Raw genomic sequence first — 14,417 nt, forward strand, 5'->3', positions numbered from 1 at the left:
AAAACTGAGGCATCCTTTTACTTCCTTCTGAACTGCGAAACTAATTGAAGTTTTCTTCTACTTTTCAGTTCTTCAACTACAGACCTTGCTGCAAGAAGAGGCGTATTCAGCAGAAGGAGATATGGCTCAGTGGAGATGGTAAGCACCTAGAAACTAATCAATTCAAATGTTACCTAAAACAGCGTAGCTTGAGATTTTCTTCTCTTAGTTTCACTTCATCAGCTCTGTACCCTGTAATGATGACTGCGTATGGATAAAGACGCGTAAGAATAGTTTTTACACCAGTAAATTTATAAGCATAATTTAAATCAGTAAACAGTTCAAAAAGAAAATTTTAGCTTAAAAACAATTAAAAAAGTAGTGCTTTTTAATGCAACATTACCATTGGCAAAAATATCTGAATGAAGAAGCAATAATTATGTTGATCAATATTAGAACAAAGAAAAAGCATTCTAAAATATTGCATTTAATTCCCAAAAAGTTATTAAAATTGGTATCGCTGAAATTCTAATTTTGTTTATTATTATAGGTGTTGCAATAACGATTATTGTGCGATAGTATGATAAAAACTATTGAGGAGAAACTTTAAAATCTTTATTGACTTTAATCAATTAAAAATTCAATTAAAATTTTGAAAATTCTTTTCTTGGTGAGTGCCTAGAAACTAGTTGAAAGTTTTGCGTTGAAGTGTGGATTCGTCCTAGGGTCATTTGTTTTAGAGGCATAGATTTGATACCGATTCAGACGGCTTAGCACTAATTGTGTAAAATAAAGCTTTTGAGTTATCTCGGAGATATAATAGATGAAATAAAGTTCAAAGATCAAACTGTAACCCAACCACAATTTAAAAATATCAACATCTGATAAATGCATATAGAGGATACACTAATTTCTTATATATGCATTGATTTCTTAATTTGTCCAAATCTCATTTCTGGATAAACTTTATATTAGGACATTTGGGAATTACACGTAGTAAAAATTTCTGATCTAACTGGCAATTTAGGATCTCTTGTATCCCAAAGTGATGTCAGAACCATTCAGACGGGCGACTCTTGCTCATTACTAGTTTTCTAAAGAAGCTGTAAATTTTGAGCAAACTACACTGTAGTTTGGAATCTGGTTCCTTTTTAAAGTTATCTTAGATAAAAAAAAAACTTTATAAACTTCCAAACCTCACTAACGTAATCAAGAATTCAGTTCTTTTATCATGTAATTATGTTCGAAGATGCAAGTCTGTACAGAAATAGCTTCCATGTATCTCAAGAAAAGGTCAAATTTATCCAACTAAACCGAAGAACATTTTTAAAGTCCTTTCTTAATAGAACTGGGAAATATTTTTGGAATGTTTTTATTTATGAAATACATTATTCCATATGACTATCTACTTCGCTATAATATCAATGAACGGAATAATGCATTTAGAAAGGAACAGTCTAATAATCTGATGGAAGTAAATTAAAAAAAAAATTTTAATTTAAAATTTGATTAATTCATCGATTAATTTTAATAATTAGTTTGAGGTAACCTTATTTTCCTCTTTAAATTTGTAGCCAACTAAATGTATCTTTATTTCTTTTAAATTAAAATATTTCTTTTTATTTCCATACGAATGCCTTCACCGAGGAAAATGCGCCATTATCAAAGACAATTCCGATGATTTTTGAAAACGGAGCAGTTTAAGCCTTATTTATTCTCCAGTTTCTGAATTTTCATAAAAACATTCTTTCCGTAAAGATTTCTACTTAATAACGATTACTTTTCTAATATACATGCATTTCCAAATATTTATGGCAACCACTTTCTTTTCAAATTATAATTTAAAAATTACTTTATTAAAGAAAATTCCGTTTTATAGTGAAGATTTACTTCATCCACCCTGCTATAAAGTAATGTTCTCTTCCGGAAAAGGTACCAAAATGTTTCCTAATTCCGTGAATATTTTTTGTTCTATCCTTCCATCTTTAGTAAATTTCTCTAGATTAATTCTCAGAAAAATATTTTTAATGCTTCAGCTCTTACTATTCGTATTTTTAGTTAAGCTGCTAAGTTGAATAAAAAAAATTATATAACTTTTTTTTCTTCTTTTGCTGTTTAGGGAAAGAACACGAAAAGAGAAATTATTTTTTAAATGTTCTAGGGATTATAATGAAAGTTTAAAATTCTTTTTCCTTAACTAGATAAATGAAGCAAACTGAACTCATTTCTTTAAAATGTCCTTGATTTCAAAATAAATTAGTTCATTTTTTTTAAAGATTTGTTAACGAAATAAATTAATTACTTTCATAAAGATTGTTATTACCTTAAATATCAAAATAACCCTATTCTGATCTCATTTCAATTTATATGTAAGGAATAATTTTTTTTCTTAACAAAAGATTTTTATTTATAATTTTATGTTTAAATTACATTTATAAAAACTGCACAAAATAATACTTTTCTCAAGAACGATTTTTTTTTTTTTAGTTTACTAATGAATGATTGAAAATATGATTTTCTTGAATAAAAGAGAAAAAAGGCTTCTTTTGAGGTTTTTTGAAGCTGAATGCTCTTAATTTGGTCTTTCAAAGAACTGTTTGTCTATAATGATTTTATATAACTAAATTTGTGTGACTAAGAATCGCTTTTATTCCTTTCAACTGCTTTTCTTTATTTAATCTTAAAAGAAGTATTACAGCTTTGAGTGAGAGATACAATCCTTTGTATGAAACGAAACCGTAATTTAAAAATATATATATATATTATGATGTCTTTATTTCTGAAAAAAAGGGCTTAAAATCATTCTTGGAATTATTTTTATTTTCTTTCCAACAGCTTAGATTAAAGAAAATTTAAACAGCAAATACAGATACACATAACTAAAACTGCTTAACAGAAAATAATTACCGGCAGAAAAGAATGTTTATTTTTTTATCGAAGCAGTTGTTCTTCAGACAATTTTTCTAAAAGTTTATCTTGGTTTTTAAGATTAAAACTGAAAGCAATGACGAGTATAAATTTTCATTTAGAATATAATTATTTTACTCCGGTTCAAAATAAAATTCCACATGAAACTAAGCAATGAGGATTTTTTTTTAATACGAAAAATTTCTAAAAATACATATTTTTATTCTTTGCGATTAGCCAATTTGCATAATTTGTTTTGAATTTTAGGTATTTTCTATTCGGATGGCCTCAACTTTAATATTTTAATATATGACGACAGAATTTGGTTATTCTATCTCACCACAAATCATACTAATCTGCTACATTGTCGCTATTATTCGGTGACAATATCTTAGCCTGGCATCGAATATTTCTATGCTTGCTTGGAATCGAAGCCAATCCGCCACTGTTAGACTTCGCATTGATTTTTTGGGTTAACATCATTAACTTCGTATCCAAGGTTACTAGAAAAATAATAAAATATACATAAGGTTACTAAGTCTTATTCTAGCAACTTTAACTTGTAGCATATATTTTTTTCAAAAGTTGAATTACATAAAAATGGATTTAATAATTTGACAATTATCTACAGATGAAGAGGAAGGAATTACACTTTTGCAAGAAAAGGAATTCTTTGCCGAGGAAGATTTTATTTCAAAAGTCGTGAATGAATCATGTTTGTTTCATTCTTCTAACAGATCATCACATTAACATTGTTGTGTTAAGAAAAATGTGATTTAAGTACTGGAGAAATATTCCAAAATTTAATATTTACAACGATAAGATTTATTTACTTTTAGGAGTGCGAAATTGTCTTCGATTGAATTTTTTGAATTACAGCTCAAAATGAAGCGCAGCACCTTTGTTGTCTGTTACAATTATATTTGCTCAGTCTACAATGCACAAGAACTTCAATATTAAAACTATAGATAAAATTGGCTAATGCAACAAAATTGGCGAAAGAATTTTTAAATGAAATAAAAATGTTAATTTCATTCTTCGTCGGTATTGGGTTTATAGTTGGCCCCATAGGAAGCGAATGTTTCCGATTGTTATCGCTCTGGGAGCAATCAAAGAATACGATTAAAAGAGAAATTGGTTTCTTACAGATTGGTGAAGGATTTATAAGTCAGAATAACTGTGACAGGTGGGGTTTGATCCTCTGATTGCAAAACACAAATACAGTTTTGTAAACCCGTAAAGCAGATGTCATATACAAAGAGTTCAACGTATGTGGGGCACGCAAAATGATAAAATAAAGCGAACTCTTCACTACATACAAGAATCATGAATCGTATTTATGTGACGAAGGTTATGTATATCCAAAAACTAAAGCATATTCAAAAATGATGAGATACAGTTACAATTTTATGCCTTCTGTTGAGATTTATATTTCCCTTTTTATTCTAACACATTTACATTATGTGTTAATGAATTTTCTTTGGAAACGACTAAGTATTGTTTGCAGCCAGTGCCAAAGCGGCAAAATTTGGCACTAATATTCAGCAGCTATTTACACTACTTGCAAAATTTTCTTTAACATTGGCTAAAATGTAAGCATCTAAAGTAACGGGGGCCAACGGTGGAATGGTGGTAAGGTCTTGGCTTCAGAACCGGAGGCCTTCATGTTCCAGACCCGATTCCACCGAAGAACCGTCGTGTACGCGGGCCTGTTGTACGCTAAATCCGTTCACGGTCAACCGTCTTCCCGAGGGCGTGATATGGAAGTTTGGAAAGGGGATCCAGTTCAGGTGTCATCCTAGTCATCTAACCACGAATCAAAATAACGAGGTTGGTCCCAAAATAGCCCTAGTGTTGCTTAAAATGGGAAGTTAATATAACTAAACTCCAAACTGCTCCAAACGCTCAAATGATGTTTTGTGTCAGAAAAGGGATTGAATTTAAATGTGATAGATCTGTTGTGATTTGACTGCTCATTTGTAACATCCAACTGCGCGATAAAATAAACCCATTCGGGAATAACTTGCTTTTCTAATTGCGGCATTATGGGCAATAGGATTCCGAAATTAATTTGGTATTTATTACATGAACATGATGTCTGCTATAGTAATAAAATAATTCAAAATATGCAGTTTTATCAATTTTTTTATCTTTTTTAGGCACTGCTGAAAAAGTGTAATTTAGTTATTTCGCGTTTATTTAAACGTATCCAAGTTTATTCAATAGAAACCTGAATTTTTGGTTCATATAAACACACAAATCATAAAGTTCAGGACAACTGACAACCTTGGCGGCTGAAAATATTTTGTTTCTGCTCTAATCTTCCCTCGCCTGTTTTTGATTTCACCCTGTATTTACATGAAAGGCTTGAGAAAATTTCATTAATGAAAATAAATAAAACTGTCTTGAATTACTTTTTAAAATAAATTCCTGACATAATAATAGAAAAAAGGATAATCAATTATAAACTCATCAAACAAATTATCTTGCATTTACATAATTGGCAGCGGGATCAGAATAATCAATATATAGTAGGATGGAAGACTGGTAACTGTGCTATAAACAATAGCCAAGGAATATTATAGTTATTGCATTTATACTTGCAGTCTTGAATAAAGTCATATATATTTCAAAATATTTGTTTTCATTTTTCAAAAAACATATATAAGGGTTTTTCATTTAGAATCCTTGAGTTTAATTCCTACTCCCACCCTGAAATGTAAAATTTCAGACTAAGTTAACTTACGAATCGCGTGGTGTTAAGTGAAGACTGCAATGCAATGGGTTTTTTTCTTTATTTTTTTATTCAGTCCGAGTTAAATCTATCATAATTTACTTTTTTAGTTATGATAATCTCGAAGAGTTTTCCTGTATGTCCTAAATCATAAAGTTTCAAAATACCGTAACATTTTTTTCAAGTTCAGTGTTCTTCTTTTCATTCGCTACTGTGTTACTCCTAACAAAACTTCTATTTCGTAGAAACGCGTTCTTATTCGAACTGTCTCAAACATCCTTATTCGAAGTAATGCCTGGATGAAATATGAAACTTTATGATATGAAATCATGATTTTCTTTTTAAAAATCTTAAATTCTGAAAAAAGCTGATTAATATGCAAATCGAATCTAAAATGTACACACATTGAACTTTGTTTAACTATGTTATCATACTATTATTATACTAAGTATTCGGGAATGCAAAATGACAAATTATAAAGAAATGGAATAATAATGAGAAATAAAGCGAGGACAATACAATAATAAAAACGAAAATTAAAAAAAATAGTTTTTTTTTGGGCATCGTGAATAAAAATTGTCAATCCTTTGCACTGGGATGGTGTCTTTCCCTCATCATTTAGGACGGTGCATCATTTTGACGTTTTATTTATTTATTTTTTCGATTTTTTTGTTGTTAAAAACGCCCACGGAATGGTAAAAAGATGTAGATAGATTATTCAAAGAAATTCGATTGAAAATAATTATTTTTCAGAGTAATAAACAAATATTTGTATTAGGTGAATTATTCATCGAATTACTTTTCCGACTGTAAAAGGTTTAAAAAATGAAAAGGAACGAATTCAGAGCCATGACTAAGTTCGAAACACAATCTGAGAAAGTAGACAGAAAGCAAAAAAGAAAAAAAAGGAGGCCGTATGAAAAGTTTTTATAAGGAATTTTCAGATATCGTGTTTTGATCTGTATGAGAAAATAAAAACCTGCATAAAAGTATAAACTGGAGTTAGTGTGATAAGGAAATTCTTTTTATGACAACAGATAATTGAAAATTATTACATGAATGTATACAGAGAGATATTAGACAAAGTTCCCAGGATTGGCACGCACACGCATATAATAAGGCCTGATTCAATTAATGTAATAAAAAGAGGCGACCAGAATATTAGCAAGCACCAGGCAGTTAACCTTCCGTAAGGCTAACTGCCTGGATAACCCACCCTAGCAAAACTGACTGAATTTTCTTTTTGAGCATAGATTCTTGGAGCGCCATCCCTTCGCTGATGCGGCATGGAATGAACGATCTTCAGTTTTAGACTCCGGCATTATTATTTCAGCCCTTACGGCCTCTTTAAGAATTGCAATCTTATATTTACAATCTTTTTAATATTTTATTTTTTTATACAGCTGTTGTGTAGCCTCCCATTGAAATTTAAACGAGATACACCACAACATTTTATTCATTCGCATTCCATTTTTAATTAATACAATATGTCCATCGCTTAATATGATTTTTAAAATGTATTACTCTTCTCAGTAAAATCGTGTAAACAGACAATAAATAATAAGAAAATGAAACTTATCAAAGAATACTGGCATTCAGTTAAAAAGCAAAAATATGCAGTAAGTGTTTGCTCATCATTCGTACAAGATTTATATATCAATTCTTGCTACTTGGTGAACAGATTTCTATATGTTCTTAATGTGATTGTTTTCATATGTTTTTCTGCATTCTGATCGAATTTCAGGTTTTTTCAATCCAGATTTCTAATACGACTTTCAAATATCTTCAATCGCTATTTCGACATTGAATGTAACATTCTACACAATTAAAATTTTTCATTTTTAATAACCACTGAAGTATATTCTCAAATTTAAACATTCATTTGCCCCCTGCAATGGACATGAATTTTTCATTACATATTATTTATTATTAAATTGTTTGCATAAACGTTTTACCATTGCATAACCATTTAGAAATGATGCTAGATTAGAAAATCCAAATTTTACTAAATGTCTGCTGCCTTATGGCCAAAACATTGTCCCTGCGTTATCAAATGACACAAAAAGTCCATGACTGAAAAATAATGCATTTTCAAGCTATCATTTAAATAAAAAAAATGTTATTTGTTTTTAACTTTAAGAATCCATCTAATTTAAAAAAATTCTTGTTTTATTTATATTATAAAATTAGGACTCTAATTGTAGGAAAATTGTTTATATCCTTTATCGGAATAATTTCTAATATTAAGCTTTTGTTTGGTTAAAATATCAATATCACTTTGATTTTAGACCTTGGAAAAGATATAAGAAAAAGATTCATAAGAATTTTAAATTGTGAGCGAGTTCTCAAACGACCTCGCTTCTTTTTTAAATAGCTACTCAACTCAGCTATTTCGTATAACAGCGATTCTCAACCTGTGGGGAGCGCCCCCCTAGGCGGGCTCGAGCACACTAGGGGGGGCAACAATATCCAAGAGAAAATATTATTTAAAAAAATGATTAACTGACTGAAAAGAAAGCACACATACACATAGAAAACAAAATACATTTCGACATATTTAATAACTTATTAAAGTAAAACAACTTACTAAATCAAAACTTACTTAATGAAAACATACTAAATGAAAAACAAATTTAATAATTATTAGTGACTTCCTTGGGCCTGTCTTGCAGAGCAAAGTGTTTCGAAGGAAGGCTTAAAATTAGAAATAGCCACTCTCAATTCTATTTCTATATTTTGTCTTCAAAGAAGCCACAGCAGAAAATCTAGTTTCACAAAAGTAGGATATTGAATGGTAATAGAATGTGGAACATCGGTGCATATTCCGCCGCAATTTTTCCATTCTATGTTTGCCTCGTTCATAAAATCATTTAAAATAGCAAATAATGCGAGCGCTGATGTTTTGAGTTCTATTGGTTTGCAGAAAAGTAGTTCTTCTACTACTGACATATTATCACAAATTCTAACATAGGCAATTAAATTAGCATCTTTATTACTATCTATTGCTTCGTCAAGCTGTATTGAAAACAATTTGTCGCACAACTTAGAGAAAAGCTGACACTGTACATCTTCAGCTATATCGCCAATTCGTCGAGCAACAGTATCATTTGAAAGAGGTATGGACTGCAGTTGCTGTGAAAAATTATCTCCAAACATAGTTTGTACAATCTCAATTGCTGCAGGCAAAATAAGCTCTTCGACAATGGTGTGAGGTTTTTAACATCTGGCTATTTTATATGAACATTGTAAGATGAAATTAAAGCTTTATTATTCACAGACAAAGTTTCTTTAAAAAATGATTTTTGCTTTCTATATGATTTTAATTCGAAGAATTATCTGGGTTTGTTGACGTACTCACTATGAAACGTTTCCAAATGTCGTTTAAGTTTCATGCTGTCTGCGGCCAACATTTTTGAGCAAATGACACACAGCGGCCTTTCTTCATTTTCTTCAGTACTAGTAAACCCAAAATTTAAGTATTCTTGAGAATATTTCCTTGATTTTATTTTCGGAACCAAGCTCGTCTGTGTACTTGTTGATGCTTGACTATCGTCTAATGCTTGCTTACTTCCGCTTAAAAATTTATTCATGAGTCTGCATAAATCTGCTGCTGTGAATATTTAATATGATGAATTGCAATTAACACGAAAACATATATGACATACACATTCACGATAGATTCGATAGCGATAAAAGGATCGACTCAAATGAGACTGGCTGCAATTGTAACTTGTGTTATCGAACATTTTCCTTCTTTCAATGAGAAAAATTTTGCTTCGCGCATGCTCGAGACGGCATAGGTCGTGTGGATTCCCTTCCACAAATATTGCTTTTTTTCACTTTTGTTTTGTCATGCTTCTGTTTTATTTCTTTTATTATTCGAGAAAATGTATTCCCAGTTTCTAAATTTAGCTCACCCCTTCTAGGTTAATTTTCATTAACGAATTTTTCTACTTTCATATTCTTTTAAAGTTACCTCTCTATTTGGCTTTCATTTCAAATATAATATTTAAATTTTCTCCGCTTTCATTCGCTTCATCAGTTCACCGCCCGCTTCTCAAAAATGCAAGATGTGGCTTTTCGCCAACGTTGGTTCGCTTTTACACTTGTTTTGGCAGTTAGTTAAAAATAATTTAAAAACAGAATCCAAAATACTCAATATACATTATTGTTGTATACATTATATTGTAAGCGGTGGGTGCGATGAAAATTATGATTGAAAACTGGGCCACGAATACTGAAAGGTTAAGAAGGTCGCAAAAATTACCTTAAAAATATTTACTTACTCTGAGATTCTTGTTTTTTATGAAAATATTTTTTGTTCTTTTGTTTTTTAATTTTACTTTATCACGAATGAGTACATGCAGGAAATGTATTGCAATGAGCAAAGAATTCAACACCGAGATTTTGATGGATTTTGACATTTTTTTATCCCACTAAAATTAAAACAAAATAACCTAATAAAATAAATGGGGTTTATTTTTGGAATTTAGTCTTTTGATTCTATGCATGCCAAGAATAACCTGAAAAATGAAGTGGTTTAAATGAGCATTTTCCATAAGGTAATTTATCAGTCTTAAAGAGCTTCAGAAAAATTTAGTTCTGATATGTTAATCGAAAAAGTCATTTAACTTAAACCTTAAATCAATCTTCTCAACAAGAGTACCGAAAATAGGATAATTTTATACAGTTCTTTTGTGTGCATATAATCATATATTATAGTTACTTTTGTGTTAATGCTATTCAGAAAGCTAAAAATTTAAGCACGATTGGTAACATTAAAAAACATTTTCTCTGTTAAGCTAGCTTTAATAAATGGAACCGTAAATGGCTTGAAAATAGTTAAGAAATCTTAAGTTTGCGCAATTATTGAAAGGTAATATTAAAATCAAAACATGAGAGCAAAACAATAATTTGATAGTTTTACCCAACTGATAGTTTTTATAGATGCTAACTGAGAATACATGGATGCATAAAACTTGCGCAAATAAATTTTTGACTCTGCTTTTCATGAGTCTGATGATTGTGAAAGAAGAGAAAGAGTGAAAACGTTTTCCTTTTTCAGATTTTTTTACTCTGATATTCTCCTTTATTAATTATAGCTTTTCAGAATTTAGGTAAATTTCGTTTAGTTCTTTATAAAAATAGAACAGAAAACCGGTTGCTAGAATCATTCATACCCCTTAACAGATGAATTAGGGGAGTAGTGGAAGAAACAAATATATATAAATTGAATATAAATGCATTTGGGAGGCAAACTGAGACAAAAAAAAATCTTCAAATAAAATTATAAATGTAAAGCAAAAACAAAACCATATATGTACTGAAGGAATATATGCAAAGTACACAAAAAAATATATAAACTAAAACATGTACATGATCAAACACAAAATATAAAATCAACACAAAGTAAACAAAGCACAGTTTACAGAAGACTAAACAAAAATAATGCAAACAAAATAAAAGTTAAAGTATAAAGTTATAAAAAAAACTAATAATGAGAAAGAATATTCAAACAAAATAATAAACTTTTTTTTTTCTTTCAATTACTTGGTTTCTTTGTTTTCCTTTATAAACAGGGTTGAAAAGTAAGGGCAATATTCGTGTTAAAACAGGATTTAAAAGTAATAATTATTTCAGGTTTCCGAATGCACAGATAAATAAGATAAATTACCTACGATTCAAAATTTTTTCATTGCTTTTGTATATATGAACTTCTCATTTAATCGAATCTCAAAGTCGGTAATTAGGATTAGTTTAATTTAAAGATTCCCATTTATGACAAAAGTAATCAAAATATATTTTGCTAACCAGTTTCAGATAAAAACATACTACGCTATATTAACGCTGTAAAATATTTTCATGGATGACTTCACTTAGTTGAATATTTACTTGAATCAATACTAGATCAAAAGATTTTTCTCTTATTGTAGTCAAGTTGATAGTGTGGAGAAAGATTCAATCTCTAAAGTACTTCTACAAATCATCAGTGCTACTGTTTTGTAAAGCAGGTGCTATATTTGAATTTAATTTCAGTGACTAATTATCAGAGTACTGTTTGATGAAATCTTTTATTTAAAATTAAAGCTGTTGTTGCTTTTCATGACCTTCTTTTATGAACCTGAGACAAATATTAATATGCATTACGTCATACTCTATAACTCGGTCGATGATAGATTTCTATATACTTTCACCATAATTTGTCACTATTACATTTTCTCAAGTGATTTATTTTTAATCTTAATAATGCCTTCGTTATGATCGCTTCCTTTTCAACTGTGCAGAAACACGAAATAGAATTTTTCTATCGCTGGCTAAATTTTATTGGGCACAACTGTGACTTTCTTGCAATATAAAAAAAAATACAAAAGGAAAACTTTTATCTTTAGAAACCTACTTCGTCTCGAATACTGGGCTAAAGATTCATCCAAGCAAACGGCCGTACTTCCACCTCAAAGCTGCTTCTAGCTCAATAAACTTTTGTGTACCCATAATTCCCCGAAATTATTGCGCTCTTGCACCAAGTAGTGTTGGTGCCACAATCAGGCGCTTGTATACACCCTAATGAAGGGGTGGAAATTCTAATTACGCTGGCTGTTGCAGTTTCCATACTTAATGTTCGTTCGTATGATGCCAGCGCGTCTGACTCCTCTTCTAATGACCTGCAGCACGGAATCAGCCGGCGTCCTATTGAGCTGTTTCGGATGCACACTTTCGTTTCGTGAACTTCAGCTTCTTGATTCATTCTGAATAAATGCTGCGACTAATCATTAATTGTCCGATCCTATATAACATTTATATAAATGTAATCAATAAAATTATTGATTCTTTTCATCTTACCTAAAAAACAAATCTTTCAATAAATGCTTAATTTTTTTTATTTATTTAGTTTCTATCTTTCGCTTTTTAAATTTCTATCTACTTTTGATATTAAAAAGTTTGTCCAAATAAAGGGATTCATAAGATTTTTGCGCCAATTAAAATATCTTGCATAGAACTAATGTGCAAATAGTGTTGTCTATTAGGCCTGAGCAAGTTCTGGAAATTTTGTGCTATTATTGAGTGTATTGGTGAAGATTTTTAGTTTGAATCAAAACATATTCAAACTGGTTTTAGTTTCAATACTTTGAGTTCAGTTTCAAAGAAGATTCAAGGATTACAGTAAGTGTTCTGTAAATTGATCGTTTGGAACATAGAAATTTTCTTGAAAGTTCTTAATGATTGGAAAAGAATAATTCCGAGAAGAACCGTTTTAGCACCATCGTGGGCGCCTAGTAATCAAAAGAAAGTGAGGCAAAACGAGAAGAGGGAAATAAGAAGAAAGTGAAAATTTTAACTGATACATGATAGATATCTGGAACGAGGAAACAGTAGTTGCATGCTCAGTATTTTTGCGGTTCAGATATATCTTATCTAAATTTCTCTTATGTACCAGATATCTCTTATCTGAATTTTTGAAATTCCGCTTCTGAATTTCTTATTAAAAAATGTACTGTATATGTCTTAAAAAGAATGAACGGACATCAAATGTGGTCAACAAGGAAGATTAGAAAAAAAAAATAATGTGCAGTTAACTGCACATAAATAGAAAAATAATACTGAGCAAAAATAATTGCTGTCTCGGAAATCACTTTATTAAACTTCCATAAAATGTTCAGACTAACTGATAACTGCTTAACGAATAATGTGTTCACCGAGTATCGACTTTGCTTTAATGATGTTAAATATACATGCACTATATCTTTTAAGATATACTGACTTCATATTATTCCATTTCATTCATTATTTGTCATTTCACGGTACCTACTTCAATACATTGAATTATAGTGGAATAAATTAATCACCAGTGGATGTAAGAAATATCATTAGAAACTTGTCTGATAATTGCTCAATTGATGCCGTCTTTTATTCAACTTAATAATTTTAGGCATCACTTATCACTCCCTTTAATAACTATGTTTGAATTTCACAAATTTTAAGAACAAGGAAAGAAAATATATATATTGAGATAATTATTGCAAAACGTCTATATTAAAAGATACTGAAAAGTTACTTAAATACTGAAACTTCCATATCTTTCATTAAAAATTATCACTGTTGTGAAGAAATTGAAATTTAACGATTGTTGAGAAACAAAAAGCTAAGATAAAAATTTTATTTCTGATATTTCTTTAAATTAGTTCCTTAATAATCTCTATTCTTATATGGAAAAACTTTCAATGTTCATATCTTATCCTATTTCAATTAATTAATCTTATTTTGGCATCGTTTTCTCTCGCTGACATCGGTAGACATTTTAAATATTTCTTGCAGAAACCTTTCTTTTTTTTTCTTTCGCATGAAAGTCATTTTTCATTCAAATGAATGTTTATGAAGGGAGCATTTTTATGCTAAATTTATTTCTAGACACTCTATGCTTTTCATGATAGACCAAATGGTTTCAATACTTATTTAAAAAAAATAATAGTTTTAACTTTTACTTTAATAAAATTCTGAAGTTTTATCGCATGGGGAATAATAAATTTGCCTCATTGCATTAACTTTAATTCTGGTTCATTAATAAACGTATACATTCTATATCATAAAACTAAAATATGCCTTTATGAGGAAGTGCTCGCCTACTTTTACTGTGAAAGCAACTGAAGCCTGGATAATAACTTTTTGTGTTTAATTTAGCGTATATTACTGTCCCGTTTCAAAACAGCACTAAACACCGTTTCTAGGAATGAATTAGATTGCATTTTCTTAGGGGAAAAAATCTTTCTACCGATTTACAGCAGAAGTTATCGGTGTAAAG

The 14,417-nt window shown here is 29.9% G+C and overlaps 1 protein-coding gene across 6 annotated transcripts in view; it reads left to right on the forward strand.

Annotated features, from left to right (window-relative positions):
- LOC129957250 (GTPase-activating Rap/Ran-GAP domain-like protein 3) overlaps positions 1–14,417 on the forward strand; it is a 666,176-nt gene that overhangs the window by 510,092 nt on the left and 141,667 nt on the right. For all 6 annotated transcript variants that reach the window (XM_056069502.1, XM_056069499.1, XM_056069503.1 and 3 more), the window contains exon 2: positions 69–138. In XM_056069502.1, coding sequence (XP_055925477.1) covers positions 69–138 — 70 coding nt within the window. The remainder of the gene's footprint in view (positions 1–68; positions 139–14,417) is intronic.

The sequence above is a fragment of the Argiope bruennichi genome, chromosome 11 (assembly GCF_947563725.1).
Source record: "Argiope bruennichi chromosome 11, qqArgBrue1.1, whole genome shotgun sequence".
NCBI lineage: Eukaryota > Metazoa > Arthropoda > Arachnida > Araneae > Araneidae > Argiope > Argiope bruennichi.